The sequence below is a fragment of the Thrips palmi genome, unplaced genomic scaffold, assembly GCF_012932325.1.
Source record: "Thrips palmi isolate BJ-2018 unplaced genomic scaffold, TpBJ-2018v1 HiC_scaffold_12, whole genome shotgun sequence".
Classification (NCBI taxonomy): Eukaryota; Metazoa; Arthropoda; class Insecta; order Thysanoptera; family Thripidae; genus Thrips; species Thrips palmi.
The window spans coordinates 1,929,027-1,947,074 of NW_023144623.1; the positions used below are offsets into that span (position 1 = coordinate 1,929,027).

The following is an 18,048-nucleotide window of genomic DNA, read 5'->3' on the forward strand; positions in this document are numbered from 1 at the left end:
CCAGAGAAGTGAAAAATGTCTAGAACATCAGTTTACGTTGAAATACTTTGCGTAGGAGAATTTTGTTGCAATCTCTCTGCCGATTCCGAGAATGTTCTGTGATTTTCAAACGGAGAAAAAGTGAAGGCGCTACAAGCTTTGAAAAACGGCATTTTTCGCAATTTTTCAAAACTTATAAGGCTGGTAGTGCCCTCAGTTTTACTCGTTTCTCAAAGCCCAGTACATATTCGGAATGAGCAGAAAAAATGCCACACAATGCGCCATCTAACTTTTGAGATTTCGATAAAAGTATTTTTTCGACCACCCCTAGCGAGGGTGCCTACCTCGTGGGTGCGAAAGTAAATTCGGTGGGTCCTATGAACAAAGACCGTTGTCCTTTAGGTCGCTCGAACAAAGACCGATCTCCATTTCCTTACCTCTCAACGCGTTCGTTTTGAAGTCCCAGAACAATCTCTACGTCTTCATTCCACACAAATGAGTTTTACATAATCATTCTCTTATGTGTTCGAAACAAAACCTGCAAACTATTACTTGAGTTGGATGTCTGTTGTGAGAACCACAAGATAAAGAAGCGGTGAATCCAGAAACGGCTGAAATGGAGATCGGTCTTTGTTCGAGCGACCCAAAAGACATATGTCTTTGTTCCTACGAACCATCGAATTGCTAAATACTGATTATCTAGACATTTGCGCCTACAAGTTCAATGGTGAAAAATGATCCACTAGGGGTGCCTAAGCTTCCTTCCAATTATTGACACATCGAGAAAACTCACCCTGTATTTGAACATAAATGCTGAGCTTCTTTTAGACCTAAGAATCCCATTGTGGAAAGCATTTCATGTCTCAAGTTTTATTCAATCATTACAAGTTTTCTACAAGTATTATGCTACTTCTTTTGTCTGGACTTGTCAATAAACATTGTGCATAATTAATCTTGTGTCTTCAAGGATTGAAAATTAATAGTAATTATGTATTTTGAATTTAATTCAACTTTATTTTCCTCCCAAAACCGAATAATTCTCTACGCAAAATGTGGACTGCTGGACGCCCCGGACAACTCAGGAAATCCATGGTACCTGAAAAGACATTTAAAAAAATTAATATCTTTACAGGGAAGTTTCTAAGAAGTGCAGTCTTTTACAACGCTTAAAGCACAATGAACACACTTCAAGATCAAATGTGTGCTTGGTACACAGCTGTGGGAGCGTACTTGCAAGCACACATCTAAAGGTGTATGCTTGGCAAGTCAAGAACCTATAAAGCCCCAATCCGACTGACTCACTGACTCACTGACTCACTCACTCACTCATAGAAATGTTTGGGGTGAAGGAGTGGTCGTAGAGACTTGCGGTTTTTCCCATTCAATTCCAAATTTTATGGAAAAATTGGGAAAAATCCCAAAAGTTGAAAATTCCTCACCGTTTCCGAGAAAACCTACTTTATCTACAAAAAAGGGGAACAAATTTCTCACCGTTTCCGAGCAAACCTACTCAATCTTCAAAAAAGGGGACCGACCGACTAAAAATTTTTATTCGCCCCATCGGTAGGTCTGGTCGAGACATTTGCGAATCTGTGCCGCAATCCGGTCTCCGTCACTGGCAACATCCTCAAAAAACGATTAAATAGGCCTAAATTCAACAAAATCCACTCAATCTTCAAACAAGCTAGGGCCCGCCCTTCCGTCGAACCGAGTTGCCAGCTCCGCTTCGCTGCGCCGGAAACTCGGTTCGACAGGGGGCCGGCCCAGCTTTGCCTGCCGGCGGCCTTTTCTTGGGCCTTCGGCCCTCGCATCAGACCCAACTTGGCCAGTCGAAGGGCCGGGCCTTCGGCCCGCTCGCATCACACACACCGTGAGCGGGTAAAGCAAAGTTATCGATGTACCATCGTGACTTAGGCCCGCCCTTCTATTCACAATATGCAATAGTCCTTACACTTTTTACTCCAACTGTCCTTAGAATATGCCCATTTCATTTGTCTCTTCGCCCTCATTCCGAAAATACCCATATTTGCCATGCTACTGCAACTCCTTGCAATAGAGGCACAGCAGGAGCGCAAAACGAGTCCGTCGCACTTTTTCCCATAACTCATGAAGGCGGGCTCCTGGACCCCCTTCCGACCCCTCGTTGAAGAGGTCTTGCCAAGACCTATCCAAAACTTAAGTAAAAATTTTCAGTCGGTCGACCCCCTTTTTTCAAGATCCTGATGTGACTAATAGACGAAGTCGGGCTCCTGGACCCCCTTTCCGACCCCTCGTTGGAAAGGTCTCGCTGAGACCAATCGAAGTCTGCAATAAATTTTTTTAGTCGGTCGACCCCCTTTTTTGAAGATCCTGATCTGGCCAACTTGTAAAAGCGGCCGATGGGGTCGGGACCAGGTCCATTCATCTTGTCTCGTCGCCCCGATTCCAAAAATACCCCTATGTGCCCTGCTAGCACCAATAATGGCGGAAATCCCCCTCCCGCTCATGTAAACCATGATGCACCTGCAGCAGCCCTTGTGCGACCCGGACAGGATTTGCACCACCGGATTATTTGTTTGGACGGTACTCCTGAAGTACCCTCCAAATCTGGTTACTCCAGCTCAACTCCTTCCTTGTACACAGACGCCAACAACAACAACACACAGACACAAAGGCAAATGCATAGGCCCTCCCCCTATTTTTTGAATAGAAGGGCGGGCCAAAAAAGGGGACCGACCGACTAAAAATTTTTATTCGCCCCATCGGTAGGTCTGGTCGAGACATTTCCGAAACTGTGCCGCAATCGGGTTCCCGTCACCGGCAACACCCTTAAAACGATGAAATAGGCCTAAATTGAACAAAATACAACCGTTTCCGAGCAGTAAAAGCCATGTTATATATTGCCGGAGAAATCAGAAATCGAGGGGTCCTTTTCAAAAGATCTTATCTGGGCGTTCCCCCCAAGACAATCTTATCTTAAACGCCTACAAATTTCACTCATTTTGATCAGTCAGAATAAATACGAGGGTAAGCGAAACATATTTCTACATGCACTTTTGGTTTCTTTGATCTTCCATCTTTAGATTTACTTGAACATACTGATATTGATATGTAGCTGTATCAAATGCTCAAACTATGTGAAATTCACCTGCGTTTAAAATAAGATTGTCTTGGGGGGAACGCCCAGATAAGATCTTTTGAATAGGAACCCTCGAAATGAAAGACGCAAAAGAGGCCCATTAGCTTGGCCTTCGGTCACATTGACCATAATGAACACAGATCTTATTCTTGTCAAAGCAGTCTTCCATATTTTCCGGACCTTGAATGCCGTTGACTGCCACAGTAGCCAAATACAATACAAGCCATCTATTTGGGCAGTAATAGTACCTTAAAAATTAATGGTCAAAAGCAGTTAAATAGACCCTCCCAAAAAGCAGTACAGTTACTTCATTAGAAAATTTCCCTTTGGTCACCACGGACTTACTAAAAATACTTCGGTACGCGCCCCACACATGCGGGGGTCTGGGGGCGGAGCCCCCAGCGAGCAGCGCGAGTACACATCTATAGGTGTATGCTTGGACAAGCACACATCTATAGATGTATGCTTGGCCAAGCACACAGCTGTAGGAGTGTGCCTTTAAATGGGTGGGATTAAAGTGTGTTTGGCCAAGCATACACCTATAGGTCTGTACTTGCCAAGCATACAGCTATAGATGTGTGCTTGCAAGTACGCTCCCATAGCTGTGTACTAAGCACACATTTGATCTTGTAGTGCACGTGATCAAATTTGATCTGAATATAGGTGTATGAGGCTTGATACCAGCTCATGTAAAATTCACAAAGAGGCAGTCGTAATGATAAACGTGTTAAAGGTATATTAGTGCAAACACCATAATTAGATTCAAAGTGTTCTGTTAAATCTGAATCTTCACGATTGAACAAACGGAGTGCCATAATAAGTCGCCTGAGACTTTAAAGGTCAATTTATTCGAAATTTGACTCTTGCCTAGTGATGTCAACTTGATCATTCAGGTCTCGATGGGACTAGTGATCACTATTTTCAATTTAAACACCCTAAAAATTGAAATTATGGCAACCAAATGGTTAAGTTAGGTAACAAAATCACTTGTGAATCCCTCAAGCGAAAAGGGGTTAAAGCAGCAATAAGTCAAGTCAGGCACAGAGACAACACCTGTTCACTTCAATTCGCCTAACAAAATAAGTGTGATAAGCATTATGTGAAAAGCACTATGAAGTATAAAACATATGGCAGAACGGAACGAAAACGGCAATTGGGTATCGACAAGCCAATGCTTTGTTAGACATCGTGACATCAAAATTTTAAAAAAAAAGCAAGATGCAGTTGCTTTTGTCGAAACAAAATTAACTTACCCCGATAAATCGGTCACGAGCGCTTGACTTGTGCTGTAAAAAACAATACGACCCGAAGGCAGAATGCGAAACTGGCGGCAGCAACGCATAGCGGATGCTGGTTCCCAGGGGGCGGGTCACCTTACCAGAAACCGGTTTCGGGACCCCGAATCTGGTGGACTGTAAATCAGAGCGGCGGCAGTGCCCGCCCCTGTAATTGAAAGGCCCTGAAACTTGCTTTCCGGGGCAAAGTGCCCCGGACACTGAGTTTGGGATTTACTGTGTCGTTGTGATGGGTTTACGAGTAATACCTGTAAACAAGGTAGCTGTACGCCAGACAGTGGCTTGTCGTCACAGGCTTCGCGATACTTCGACTGCGATACTGCGGTGCTGCCCTGCCATAGGCAGACTCTCTCGCCACACATCACACTGAGAGACCTGATCGCACGTGAAAAACGGGCCGTCGACATTTGCGATTTTTCGATTTTAACAACAGAATAGCAAGCAAATGTTGCGTTTTTGGGCACGAAGTAGCCTTATAGTATCCCCCAGGATTCAGCCTCGCTGGGATTTGATCGCGTGGCCCCCTTATGCAAGTCGAAACCTCTCTATACGATTTTGATGAAATTTTGCAGACTGGTAGAATTCTGAGACGTGATTTCAATTCTGGAATATGGTTGAAATCTTAGCGATAAATTTTGAGAAAATTGCCGTCAAAATCACTGTTTCCATAGCAAAGCTCGACTCGTCAACGAAAAGGGAAGAGAGAGGGGGAAGCCGAGCGAAACCGAACCAATAGCATGGTTCCTTTTCGCTTCTGTACAGGTTAACCCAAAAACGGTCGCATCTTGAAAAGGACGTTCGAATAAAAAAATTTCCGCGACCGTGATAAACAAAGTAACAATACACAAGAGGATTTTTTTAGACGCAGTCTTTTCATTGGCACTGCCTGATGAAAATTTTTTAAAGGGAATGTCTTTGCTCATGCGCGGAACAACACAGTCATACCAACATGGAAAACCCACACTCATTGTGAGTTTTGTGTTTGTTTCTTTTCAATGTGTATTTTCTACCACAAAATTAATCTGTTTAAATTATGACATTATATCTGAATATATTTTTTGGACACATGTTGAAGAAAAGATTTAAAAAATTTTAAAAAATAGAAAATTTTTTCATTTATCAACTCCTTACTGAATCAATAAAACAAATTATTTTCTTAGCTCTGTCTTAGCTCTAGTTTTTGTTTGATGGTTCTTTTCATTCAGTTAGCACGATGACCACATCCTCCACCTCGCGACTTTTAGTGCTCATGTTCCTCGAACAAGACTCACCTGCGATTCAAAACCATCCCTACTGAGTTTATAAAGCTTGTCAAATAGGGTGGTCCGAAAAAACACTTTTTTTCTGATCGGTAACGGGTACCTGGCAAAAGGGGCCACTTGACATCAGAAACACACCTGCAAATTTTTTTTCCGATCGGACAATATCTTCGGTTCCCACTTTGAGGGGGAAGTTTCGGATTAATAGGTAAATTTAGGAAATTTGCAAAACGGACTCGGATGCGCTGCTGATGCGTTCGGATGGTCACTGGGGAAGAAAAAGACACCTTATGTACTTTAAACAGCATATCGAGCTTCATATGTGGCCCTACTTCAATACCCAGGGACCAGAAGTACGGCCGAAATTCCGTGTTTTGAGTAAAATCAACACTTTTGCTTCCACAAGTTGTGTGTTCGTGGTGTGTGATGTTTCAGCACTCGGACACTCTCATTCCAGGAAGGTGACATCACGTTGAAACGAACGTGACAAAATGTCATGTTCGCACAGTGGGCGGAAAGACCACTTTTGACGGGAAAAAGTCGGGTTCCGCAACCCTTACGGAGATTCCAATCAATGCACTTTCCTAGCTCAAAAAAGTGTGCCGAATCCAAATCTGCCTTTGATTTTATCACGCGCCTTTTCGTTTTTCTCATAGAAGGCTTGAAAGTCACATGTATCTATTCGCTAAGAAGAAACGCAACAAAAAGCGCATAAATTCGCTGCGTCTACTGAGTCAGTTTTAGATCTAATTTTACAACCCGGATGTTTTTAGAAAGAGCAATTCACGAGGATTCCAAAACTGTCCTCGGATTGTAGTTTCGAGTATATTTGACAAAACTACGGCCGTTTGAAATTTGCATGTCACAAAACACAAAATTCCAAAGTTCCCTTGGGCGGCATAAAAAGCCTCAAGTTGCCCCGCGCTCGCTCAAGGTTCATTTGGGGCCGCAAAGAGTGCTCTTTCGGAGGGAAAAAGAATTAGCTGCCCATAGCTGCCCTTCCGAAGTTTATGGCTCAATTTGTGTGAGCGTGCGTACGAAAAACGGGTCCCGACGCATGTCAATCGCATAGGTCGTCTCAGGGCATGCCCCTCCCGCCTCCGGCCCCCTCCCTTTCCCCTCCCCCTCCCGTTCACTCCCAGTTCCCCCCCTCCCCTCCCCCTCCCCCTCCCCTTGTACAATGATTTTTCAGTGTTGTCGACTTAGGACAGCAAATATGGGTATATTCGAAATCGGGGCGACACAACTGGACCTATGACGCGTTCGGAGTCGATCATTGCTGTAGCTTGGCCTGTAACGTGTCGTTGCCTTGTATTAGAAGTAGAAGAAGTAACGCAATAAAAACTGTTGCCACAATAGGGGGCCTACGCTGTTGATTTAGTAAACTATGCAGTAAATTAATACTATCCGTCCATAGAAAAATCGAAAAATGGCCAGATTTAGAATCAGGATGATGATGATGACCCCCTTAAACCTTGAAAAATTAAGGTCACCCACCTTGAATCACTGAATCTGCCCCTGCAAAGTTCGAAACATGGCTAGATTTAGGATCAGTGACCCTTGAAAACTGATATGGGAAGTTTTGACCCGGTATGCTCGAAAAATAAAATTTACCCCCCTTGTATCACTGGATCTGCCCCAGAAAAATTCAAGAAATGGCCAGATTTGGAATCAGCGACCACCAAAACCTAGGGTACGGAGTTAAAGCGCGGATTGCTCTAAAATTAAAATCTACCCCCTTATATCTCCGGATCCGCCCCTGAAAAGTTCGAAATATGATCAGATTTAGAATCAGCGACCCCAAAAACATAAAATACGGATGAATGATGTTTTTCGGACAAGTAATTCAGTTGTAATGACTTTTTCCCGTCAAAAGTGGTGTTTCCGCCCACTGTGGTTCGTTTGGGCGTTGTGTCACGTTCGTTTGATGTGAAAAAGCTGATTTCTTGCCAATTCACACCCAAACGAATGTGACAAAATGCTCAAATGAACGTAAAATTTTGTCACGTTCGTTTCAACGTGATGTCACGTTCCTCGAATAGAAGTGTCTGAGTGCTGAAACATCGAACACACAACGTGTGGAAGCAAAAGTGTTGATTTTACGCAAAACACGGAATTTCAGCTGAACTTCCAGTCCCTGGGTATTGTAGTAGGGCCACAAATGAAGCTCGATATGGTGTCCAAAGTACATAAGGTGTGTTTTTCTTCCCGAGTGACCATCCGAACGCATCAGCAGCGCATCCGAGTCCGTTTTGCAAATTGCCTAATTTCACCTATTAATCCGAAACTTCCCCCTCAAAGTGGGAACCGAAGATATTGTCCGATCGGAAAAAAAATTTGCAGGTGTGTTTCTGATGTCAAGTGGCCACTTTTGCCAGGTACCCGTTTGCCAGGTAACAGGCAGCCCGGGAGTAGACATAACGGAACCAAATTTTGTCCAGATTATGTTGACATGATTGCCTACAGATTTAAACCTCGTTCGGACGAGAACCCGAGTTCTAACCGAGGTTTCTGGGGAGGTTTTTACAAACTTTATAAAACTTGTTAAAATTTAGAGGTTTTTCCTTTGGTTCTACATAATCCTGGCGAGTCTCTGATTGCCTTCGTGCGTTTCCTGTGAGCTGCCAAGGCCTCCTAGATCACGAAAAAAAATTCACAGTGGTCTTCCAAACAGCCGCTAGAGAGCAACACGACAAAAACCGAAAAAAGTGCGCTTTGTCTCGATTTTCCTTCATGTCTCATATTACCCCGTTCTACGGTACCCGCTACCATCTCGCGCAAGAAGGCCTGTCAAAAAATGGAATCAGTTGGTTCCGATGCACTTCATTTCCATTAATCTAATTCACTTTCACAGGTTTTGATTGTTCATTGTAGCGACAAATCCATCCTTCAGCACTGAATGGAAAAAAAATCATCGGCTTTCATAGGTTTCGGCACGTACATATCCTGTGCTCTTTGCTTTCGCTTACAAAGAACATCCAGTATTCTTTACTTCTGGTGAAAATCCTGTATTCTTTACTTTTGGGTAAATCCTGTATTCTCATACTACTGAAAATCCTCAATTTCTTACTATTTAAGAAAATCCTGTGTTCTTTGCTTATTATTCCAGGCCCTTGAAAAGAGGAGTCAGAAAGCTCTTTCCAAAAGAGTGGTCGCTAGAAATATTTTTACATGTAAAGCAGGTAAAGTACCTATTAAAGGTACCGTAGAACGGGGTAATTTGAGACATGAAGGAAAATCGAGACAAAGCGCACATTTTTCGGTTTTCGTCGTGTTGCTCTCTAGCGGTTGTTCAGAGGACCACCGTGATTTTTTTTCGTGATCTAGGAGGCCGTGACAGCTCACAGGAAACGAACGAAGGCTATCAGAGACTCGCCAGGATTATTTAGAACGAAAGGAAAAACCTTTTCATTTTCACTAGTTTTATAAAGTTATTAAAACCTTCCCAGAAACCTCGGTTAGAACTTGGGTTCTCGTCCGAACGAGGTTTAAATCTGTAGGCAATTGTGTCAAAATAATCAGGACAAAATTTGGTTCCGTAATGTCTACTCTCTGGCTGCCTGTTCCAGATGGAATACAATTTTGTTACCATGCAGGGGAAATAGAGACACCTCTTTTGGTTTGAAATATGGGGCCAAACATACTCCACTGTTATCAATTTCAAGTAATTATGATTTTAACACGAATTGAATTTACTACCTGACCAGGGATGATACCCAAACCGAAACGATACCAGGGCCGTTACGACAACAGTTTGCACATATGACTGAAACTCAAAAAGTGTAGCACCTGGAACCAAGGGAAGAGCTTTTCCTTGTTGATCAAGGCACACCGGAGTTTTGTTTCCATATGAGTCAAGTCCAAATTCCGCTTCCCTGAGTTTTGTTGATTTAGGCCCCAAAAAGAACAAAACTCAGGGAAGCGGAATTTGGACTTGGCCCATGTGGGAACAAAACTCCGGTACGCCTTGATCAACAAGGAGAAGCTCTTCCCTTGGTTCCAGGTGCAACACTTTTTGAGTTTCAGTCATATGTGCAAACTTTTGTCGTAACGGCCCTGGTATCGTTTCGGTTTGGGTATCATCCCTGTACCTGACCGGCATCTATGATCTTCGTTTAGTATTTTCATGTGACAGGCACAACTCATGACTTCTTAGACATTTTTCAGCTCTCTTTAGTGACACCCATTTTTCTGCCCTCTAGATTTTATCTCTTCTTCATTATATTCCCCAATCATCTTTAGGATGAATGAAAAGAACTTAAGGGGGCAATACACTGAAAATGGCCAAAAAGTGACTTGTGCGATTGCTTCCATACGCGTTGTGGAGCGTTGTTCAAACTTTACATGTGTGAAGACCTGACAAAAAGAAGCATTTCAAGCCCAGAATGGCGTCGATCGGACGTAAGGGAGCGGAGTAGCGCCCAATCAAATTTTCGTCAGAAGTCGAACTGGCGGGCGTCCCTTAGTCCGCAAAAAGGAAGATATCTCGACCCCGTTTGCGCCAAAATGTAGGTAATTGAAGCGGCTATAGCATAAACTAGGATTATTAACATCGAGCAACCCAAAGTACAAAATTTCATCCAAAAACACTTTTTGAGGATTTTACAAAAATGATCAAAACAGTTTTTTTTTTCGTAAAATTTTGTACTTTTGATTGTTCGATGTTCATAATCCTAGTTCATGCGATAGCTGCTTTAATTACCTACATTTTGGCGCAAACGGGGTCGAGACATCTTCACTTTTGCGGACTGAGGGACGCCCGCCAGTTCGACTTTTGACGAAAATTTGATTGAGCGCTGCTCCGCTCCTTCACGTCCGATCAACGCCATTCTAGGCTTAAAATGCTTCTTTTTGTAAGGTCTTGACACATAAAAAGTTTGAACAACGTTCCACAACGCGTGTGGAAGCAATCACACAAGTCACTTTTTGGCCATTTTCAGTGTATTGCCCCCTTAAAAGACTCTAAACACGCCTAATTGAGTTAATTTTCCATACTTTTATACCATTTTTCTCTTTTGTCTCATATTACCCCTCATTGCAGGGAAATATGGGACGGCATTCCGAGGCTTATTGCAAGGTCCCTACTGCATCTAAAAATCTGAAATTTGGAGGGAGTGTAGCCAAAGGGTCAATGAACAAGTGATGAACACCTCAGCACCTCAAGTTAAAATTAAAAGGGGGAAATTCACAAAAAACCTCGAAATTTGTCTCATATTACCCCGTTCTACGGTATTGCGATCAATTCTGTATGCAATGTGGGAACACCATCCGTTCAAATTTCACATTTCTGAATTAGAAACAGGGATGACCCAAACCGAAACGATACCAGGGCCGTTACGACAACAGTTTGTTGGCTGAGCGATAGCGAAGCCTGTTACTCCAATGCGGTTGAAAATTTTTGCCTGTCTGTGTGTGTACACTACTCCTCCTGAACGGCTCGGCCGATCTGGCTGAGATTTTGCAGGCTTAAGAGCACACAGAAACACAAGACTACTTTTTAATCATTAATTACCAATAGTACTGAAATCTTCAAAATCAGTCTGCAACACATCAAATTCTGGCAGCTCCAAGTTTTGAGCCATGCCACTTTAATCCATTTGGAGGATACTGGAAGATGGGAGTTCACACTGAAGGAAACTTCTCGAAAACCTTAGATAAAACAAAGCAGAAATTAAAACAATTTGTAAATATAAAGAGGTTAAACTAATAGCCTAAACAAACACAGCACTACACACCTTGATTTGGGTTTTCATCGTGCAAAATAAGAACTTTTGGATGTTCGTAGAGAGGTTGTATCTGAGTTTCAGCACGTTTTTCAGTGAGTGGTGGGTTTTCATCGTGCGAAATAAGAACTTTTGGATGTTCGTAGAGAGGTTGTATCTGAGTTTCAGCAAGTTTTTCAGTGAGTGGTGGAGAGCAACTCACAGCTGGGTGGGGCACAGGATCAAAATCTGGGAGCTGACCCGCAAACTTCTCAGGAACATTTGAAAGTTGAAGGGGCGGGTGCTGAAGTTTATCACTGCAGCTAGCTGTACCAGCTTCAACACGACTTCCTGGTAGACAAAAAACCATATGGTTACATTCCAGAAATAAAGCTTGCCAATTCACTCTTAACAGATGGTCTAAATTTTTATGAAAAGAAAACTTGTGTAGGGTAAACTACACTGTTAAAAAAATTCTGAAAATTCAGACCGAAAGTGTCAGACTTGTCCGTCTGAATTTCGTTTTCAGACTAGAGTCCTAATATTTGGACCGCAGGTCTAAAAATACGGACCTTGTAGTCTGAAAAAAAATTCAGACGCGGCGGTCTGAAAATTCAGACTTAACAAGGTTTAATAATTTGCCCTGCGAGTCTTAAAGTAGAATTCAGTGTCCGGTCTTAATTTTCTGCCCGACTCGTCTGACTCCCGCCCTCTCTCTCTACACACGCTGCCTTAATCGGACTGCCCCGAAGGTAGCACCTTGAGCCCCAGAGTAGCCCTCTTTATAGCGCTCTGGGAGCACCTTGACCAGCTAAGCTAGTAGGCCCGAAAGCGATCTAGTTTGTCTCGGACTTGTTCGGCTGAGTCCGTTCGGCACCGAGCAGGGCCGAGCACCGAGCCGAACCCAGTGCAGCGGCCGCAGGACTGTCCCCGCCGGTGCATTCTCGGAAAGTCCGGCGAGGCAGGGCCAGCAGGGCCGGCTGGAGGCGCCCTCTGATTGGCTCGGCAAGGAGGGGAGCGCTAATCCGTCGGCAACTCGGAATGTTTTGGCCGACCCGGCGCCCTGCACGCAAAACGTCAATCTCCAGCAGTCTTCCAAGGTGCACACATCGCGTGTATTTTGCGTCAGGTCCACTCGCTCGGCGCGCTGAAGTCATGTCGACGGAAAGAAGTGCATTTTAGTTCGAAGTGTTTTCTGCTGATGACCCTTCTTGACGCTGTAGTGACTCTGCGCTCGCTGTACGCATCTCCCGAAACTGAAGGGGCGGGCGGTGAGAGGGCGAGAGGTGTTCTAAGTTATTCGCCTCTCCCCGTTCACACTCGTCCCCAAAGTGCCTTCATCGGATATTAGTTCAAACTTCTGGTTGGACGAATCTGATACGTTCACTTCGTGTGCCCTGGTGCGTGTTGGATCGTGTGCTTGCCACAGTGAGTTAATTGTTACAACCAAGGTTTGAGTTGATTTTGCGATGATAAGCAAAGAAATTTATGGTTATGATGACTCAAGTGACCAAAGTGACTTTCTAAGTTTTTTTCTAAATATTTGTCCAGATATCTCAATTCCTGGATAAAAGTTCCTTTCCATTGCATTTACTCATGCACTAAGAGTTGTACACCACCTTATTTTAGTTTCTGAGTTATGGATGTTTACGTTAACTTTTAGTCGTTTCTCTCAAATTTTCCTCACAACAAAGGATTAGCTACCCAGTCTTCATATTATTGTAATTATATATATTTTTGCAAAGGAAATAGATAGCTTTTTTAAAAAATATCTCCCTTAGTTTTCCTGAAACACCATAAACCAATAATAAGGCAAAATCTTTTAAATTTGAAGAAAAATAAAAGTGGGCCTGATAAGTTAGCTTTTTAAAAGCTAATACAGCCTCTTCTGGACTTGTATTTTCAAATTTGACAACGCTTTCTTTTTCATATGCAAAAATAGATATAATTGCCAGAATCTGAAGGCTGGGTAGCTAATCCTTTGTCGTGAGAAGAATTTGGAGGAAACGACTAAAAGTTTACGTAAACCTCCATAACTCAGAAACTAATTAGAGTTGGAGTCCCCAACTTTGAGAATAAATTTATCTAATAGTGGTGGAATTTTGACCTCAAAATGAACTTCCTGTGACAAATATTTCTAGGACATGCAAGTTTCACTTGACAGTATCCTTAAGGTTACAAAATTGACTTTTACTAGCCACAGCAATTTTCATCCTTCTTAAAGCATTGGTTGGATCAACTTTCATATATTACCTTGCCCGCACTGCGCACAAAGAGGGAGGCGAGGGGTATGGGAGTGAACTGCTGAAAGCAAAGTCAGACCAGGAAGCCCTTTTTTAAGAAATAAGACATCTCAATTTTAAGCTCACCAAATTCCTAAATTTCAGAGTCCAGCGGTCTTAATACCAATTCAGACTAGAGGTCTTAATCCATATTCAGACTTGTGGTCTGAATTCACAGGTCTGAATTTTCAGACCGCATGTTTCTGAAAAAGTTGGTCTGAAAATTAGGAGTGCCTTTTGCGAAATTTTCTTCAGTTCATTTAGTCTGAATTTTCAGAATTTTTTTTTAACAGTGTATACAGTTATCGGCAGGGGTACAGTTATCGTCATCTCGGCGAATAATTGGGTCCTGCTCTGCAAGTACGCGTCCGTTAGTGATGCGGCCAATGCAGGTAGCTAGAGACGCCTTTTGAGCATGCAGGACCGAGACAGCATCGCGTTTGACTGAGCATGTCCGCCAACAGAGCCATGTTTCTTGTCAAGTGCAGAATGAAGCTGCTTCGGCCGCCCGTTCTTATCTTCCACGCTAGGAACAGGGGTTCAATGTTTCGTTAAATTCGTGAATGTGGGCCGGAAAAAACTATTCTCCTTGCCAGGTTCCTTCTCCCCATCTATTGAACAGAGCATTCTGTGCTCGGTGCACAGAAATTCCTCTTGCTTGCCCTCATTCGGGGGGTGCCGATAACTGCACCAGAGAAATCACCCCAAACACAGTTATCGTCAGGGTGGCCTCAAACTTCACTGGTGTTTCGGGCGTCGTCCGGGAGTTAATATTCTGATGCATTATGACCGTAGGAAGACCCCTGCCAAATTTGAATGAAATCGGACCACTATTTCCCAGTGATCTACGTGATTTACGAAATGTCCTCCTCGGCGCTTTGAGAGATTGTTTTTTCGCAGCTCATGGTGCTAGTTGTCCGTGAGTCTAAAATGAAGGGCGCAAGAGGCATAACAGAAGAGAGAGGGGGTTCGTGACTTGTCAAGGGGTGATATAGAGTGTCTGTGACGACTGTTAGAAATTTTCGTCACTTTCGGTCATGTTTTGCCTTTTTAACAAGGGGTGCCGATAACTGTCATAAAGGGTGCCGATTACTGTGTTTTTGGTAACCATTTTCTCAGGTTAAATAAGAGCGTCACAAAAAGTTTTTAGTGAAATCTTTGTCAGCCACTTCGTTGTCTAGATCCTTCTGAAGTGTCTGGAACAAGTCGCACGGGTCTAAGTGTCATAACCTACCCTAGAAGCCCTTGAAAAGAACGCGATGCTCTTAAACTGACGGTAACTGTATAGTTTACCCTACCTTACAGAGGAAGATGCTTCATACCTAGGTGTGAACGTTTTCTTGAACTCGGTTTTGGTGCGACTTTAAAGATTGGGAAAATATCACTGCGGTTTAGGTTTGGAAAAAGATCAATCTCCAAAAATGACTTTTCGTTGGATTTTGGTCTCAAAATCGATGATTGTCTCTTTTATTGTTTATATGAGGAATTCGTAAGGGTTCAGATGTAAAGGTTAGGTTAGGTTTTTACGACATTTTGAAGAACAATTATGTCGTTTTTAAACGACATGTATTTTGTTACGACTCAAGTCGTAAATATACGACTCGAGTCGTAAATTTACGACATATCTGTCGCTAATTTTGATAGCGAGACGTTCCGCTTTGAAACGAATTAAGTCCTAAACTTACGACTTAATCGTATGTTTACGAACGATCGTAATTGATTTATGGAATATGTCGTGCAGTTATGACTTCAGTCGTATATTTACGACTCTTGTCGTAAATTTGTGACATGAATCGTAAATAAACGACACAAATCGTAAAAAAACGAGCAAAATTGTAACTTTTGACCAACTTTTCGGGGATTTCAGATTCCTAAATATTTAATCGCGATTACGACAGTGTCGTAGAAAAACGATTTTTTGGTCGTTCAGTTACGACGAAGTGGTTTGAGAACGATTTCCGTCGCTATCAAAATTAGCGACATTTTCGTCGCTAATTTACGACAAAATTTCTGACAGTGTATGGTAGGGGTGGTCATTCATACATAATTTGAAGTCGTGTTTTTGCACCCATATGTAGTTCGATTTCAGGAATAGTGGGTGGAACAAGTAGAGCCATTCAGAACGCTTTTTTTTTTAGGCACGAAGTAGCCTTATAGTATACCCAGGATTCAGCCGGCCCGAGATTCAATTTGTGTGGCCCTTTATGCATTTCGGGAATTTTCTATACGATTTTAATGAGACTTTGCAGACTTGTAGAACTTTGAACGCTGATTCTCATGCTGAAATCTGGTTAAAAAGTTGGTGGCCAATTTTGAGAAATTTGCTGTCAAAATCGCCGTTTCTATGGCAAAACTCGACTCGTCAAGGGAAAAAAAAGGGAGTGGGGGGAGCCGAGCCGGGGCGGACCAATAGCCGAGCTTCTTTTTGGGTCTGTACAGCTTACTCCAAAAGCAGAAATCAGCACGTTCGAAATGAAAAATTTCTTTGACTGCAGGTAGACAAGATGCAACAATAGAATTGGTGTCGGTTCGAACGCAGTTTTTCGGGTAGAACTATCCAATAATACTTCTTGATTGGAGTGTTTTTGGACATGCGCAGTAGGTTTGGAACCTGTTTAACAGTTTAGCCAACTGTAGCATTTGAAATCTGTATTAATTTTGCTCTCTTTCTTGTTTTTTCTTTGTTTCCTGCTTATGACAATTCATATAAAACAAATTTTCAATTTTTGTGTGATGACTTCCGAAAAAAATATTCACAGAAAATTAGCAAAACAAAAGTTCTTTTTTTCTGACATAAAGTTTCTCAAATATTCCTTTTTTTTCTGTCAATAAAACAATTTTGTTGTTGTTGTGATTCAGTTAGCACTAGGACCACTTCGCTCCACCTCGCGACTTGCAGTGCTCATGTTCCTCGAACAAGACTCACCCGCGTTTCGAAACCATCCCTCCCGAGTTTATGAAGTTTGTCAAACCAACCGTCGTGGTGTTGATACGTTGTAAGGGAGAACTATTACACAGAATTGAAGAAAACATGACTAGAGAACCACAGCCTTTTGAAACAAGCCAAACATTTCAACGTCAGCAACAATGGATGGGCAGTTTTAATGCGCGACTGCTGGTGCTTTCAGCTTCGCGATTTTCGCAAGGGCGCAGACGCCGAGAAACTAGTTGCCAACCCGTGAAAATAAATTTACTGCCTTCTTTCTGCCAAGAACATTTTAATAATGATGGACTTTAAAGATGTTCCATTGTTAGAACACTGCGGAACACATTAGCATTGGAATTTTTTGAATTTACCAGCATTTTGATTTCTATTGTCAAGTTAAAATTTTGACGGGTGGCACATCGACCACATTGGTACCACTGCCATTGGTAGTCCCCTGAGCCACAACTTCACAAAACCTTTTCTTTTCTTTCTCCACACTCTTACACAATAATCAAACTGACTTCGTGACTCCTAGGATTTCTTGAAATCGTATTTTTAAATATTAGACTGATTAGCTCTTATAGGCAACTCCGGAACTCCGGCCATACTTTTTACGCGAAAGTGAATCTTAAATCTTCCTCTACAAAACTCCATACGATCACATACATGCATATGAAGGGCAAGTAGTAGTGTCGTATGTTCGGTTAGGAAGAAACAGGGGCTCAGGGGAAAACTTTGCATTTCAACTGTAGTAAACCGGCGAGCTATGCAGCCATTCGCCAAGTCCAACTCTCATGTTACATGAAAGAAAATTAATCACAAAAGAGCCGTCGACACTAAGGTAGGATATGCACATAGAACTAAGGATTAAAGATGTTAGCTTTGCCCCACTTAAATAAAATTCAAAGATCACGAAGCAACCGGGCAATTGAGGATTATCGTTGTTATTGGATTATCTTCATCTTTCAGAAGAGCTCTTCAGCTTCCACCACTCAAACCCTGCGAAAATAAAAGTGTTCAGAACATACCCAGTCTCCGTGGTGTGACGTTTGTATGTCCGAAATTAGCCCGAAAAGTAACATTTTTTTGTTTTGAGCCCATAGAAACCATATTATTTGACCCAGGTGATTAAAACTTTGACACAGTATGCTCGTAACATAATCAAATCGACAAACAATCACCTCATGAACCGGCCATGTACAGTTTCGGCTTGCCAGTCAAAGTTTTTACGCCTAAAGCGAATTTAAGTAAAAATGGTTAAATTCAAAAGCCACTCTTTCTCCAGAAGTTTGCCCCTGATTCGGCCACCGGGATCAGATGGATTGAAGTTTGGCCGATGCGATGCGCGCAACGGGACAAGCCACCAAGCTGGCCGTCAGATGGGAGTATCATCGCCCTGCTTCCGGGCAGAGATGTCCGTAATTACACCAAGTGTCCGAAATCACCCCGTTTCTCGGAAGCAAGTTTTTTTTTTAGATTTTAATGGA

General features: G+C 42.6%; 1 protein-coding gene across 1 annotated transcript in view; it reads right to left on the minus strand.

Annotated features, from left to right (window-relative positions):
* Nucleotides 1–1,001: 1,001 nt before the first annotated feature.
* Nucleotides 1,002–18,048, minus strand: part of LOC117640433 (protein ANTAGONIST OF LIKE HETEROCHROMATIN PROTEIN 1-like) — an 18,638-nt gene continuing 1,591 nt past the window's right edge. Inside the window, exons 5-8 of the mRNA XM_034376937.1 lie at nt 13,723–13,729; nt 11,387–11,704; nt 11,164–11,300; nt 1,002–1,075 (exon numbers count right to left, since the gene is read on the minus strand). Coding sequence (XP_034232828.1) covers nt 1,058–1,075; nt 11,164–11,300; nt 11,387–11,704; nt 13,723–13,729 — 480 coding nt within the window. The 3' untranslated portion in view covers nt 1,002–1,057. The remainder of the gene's footprint in view (nt 1,076–11,163; nt 11,301–11,386; nt 11,705–13,722; nt 13,730–18,048) is intronic.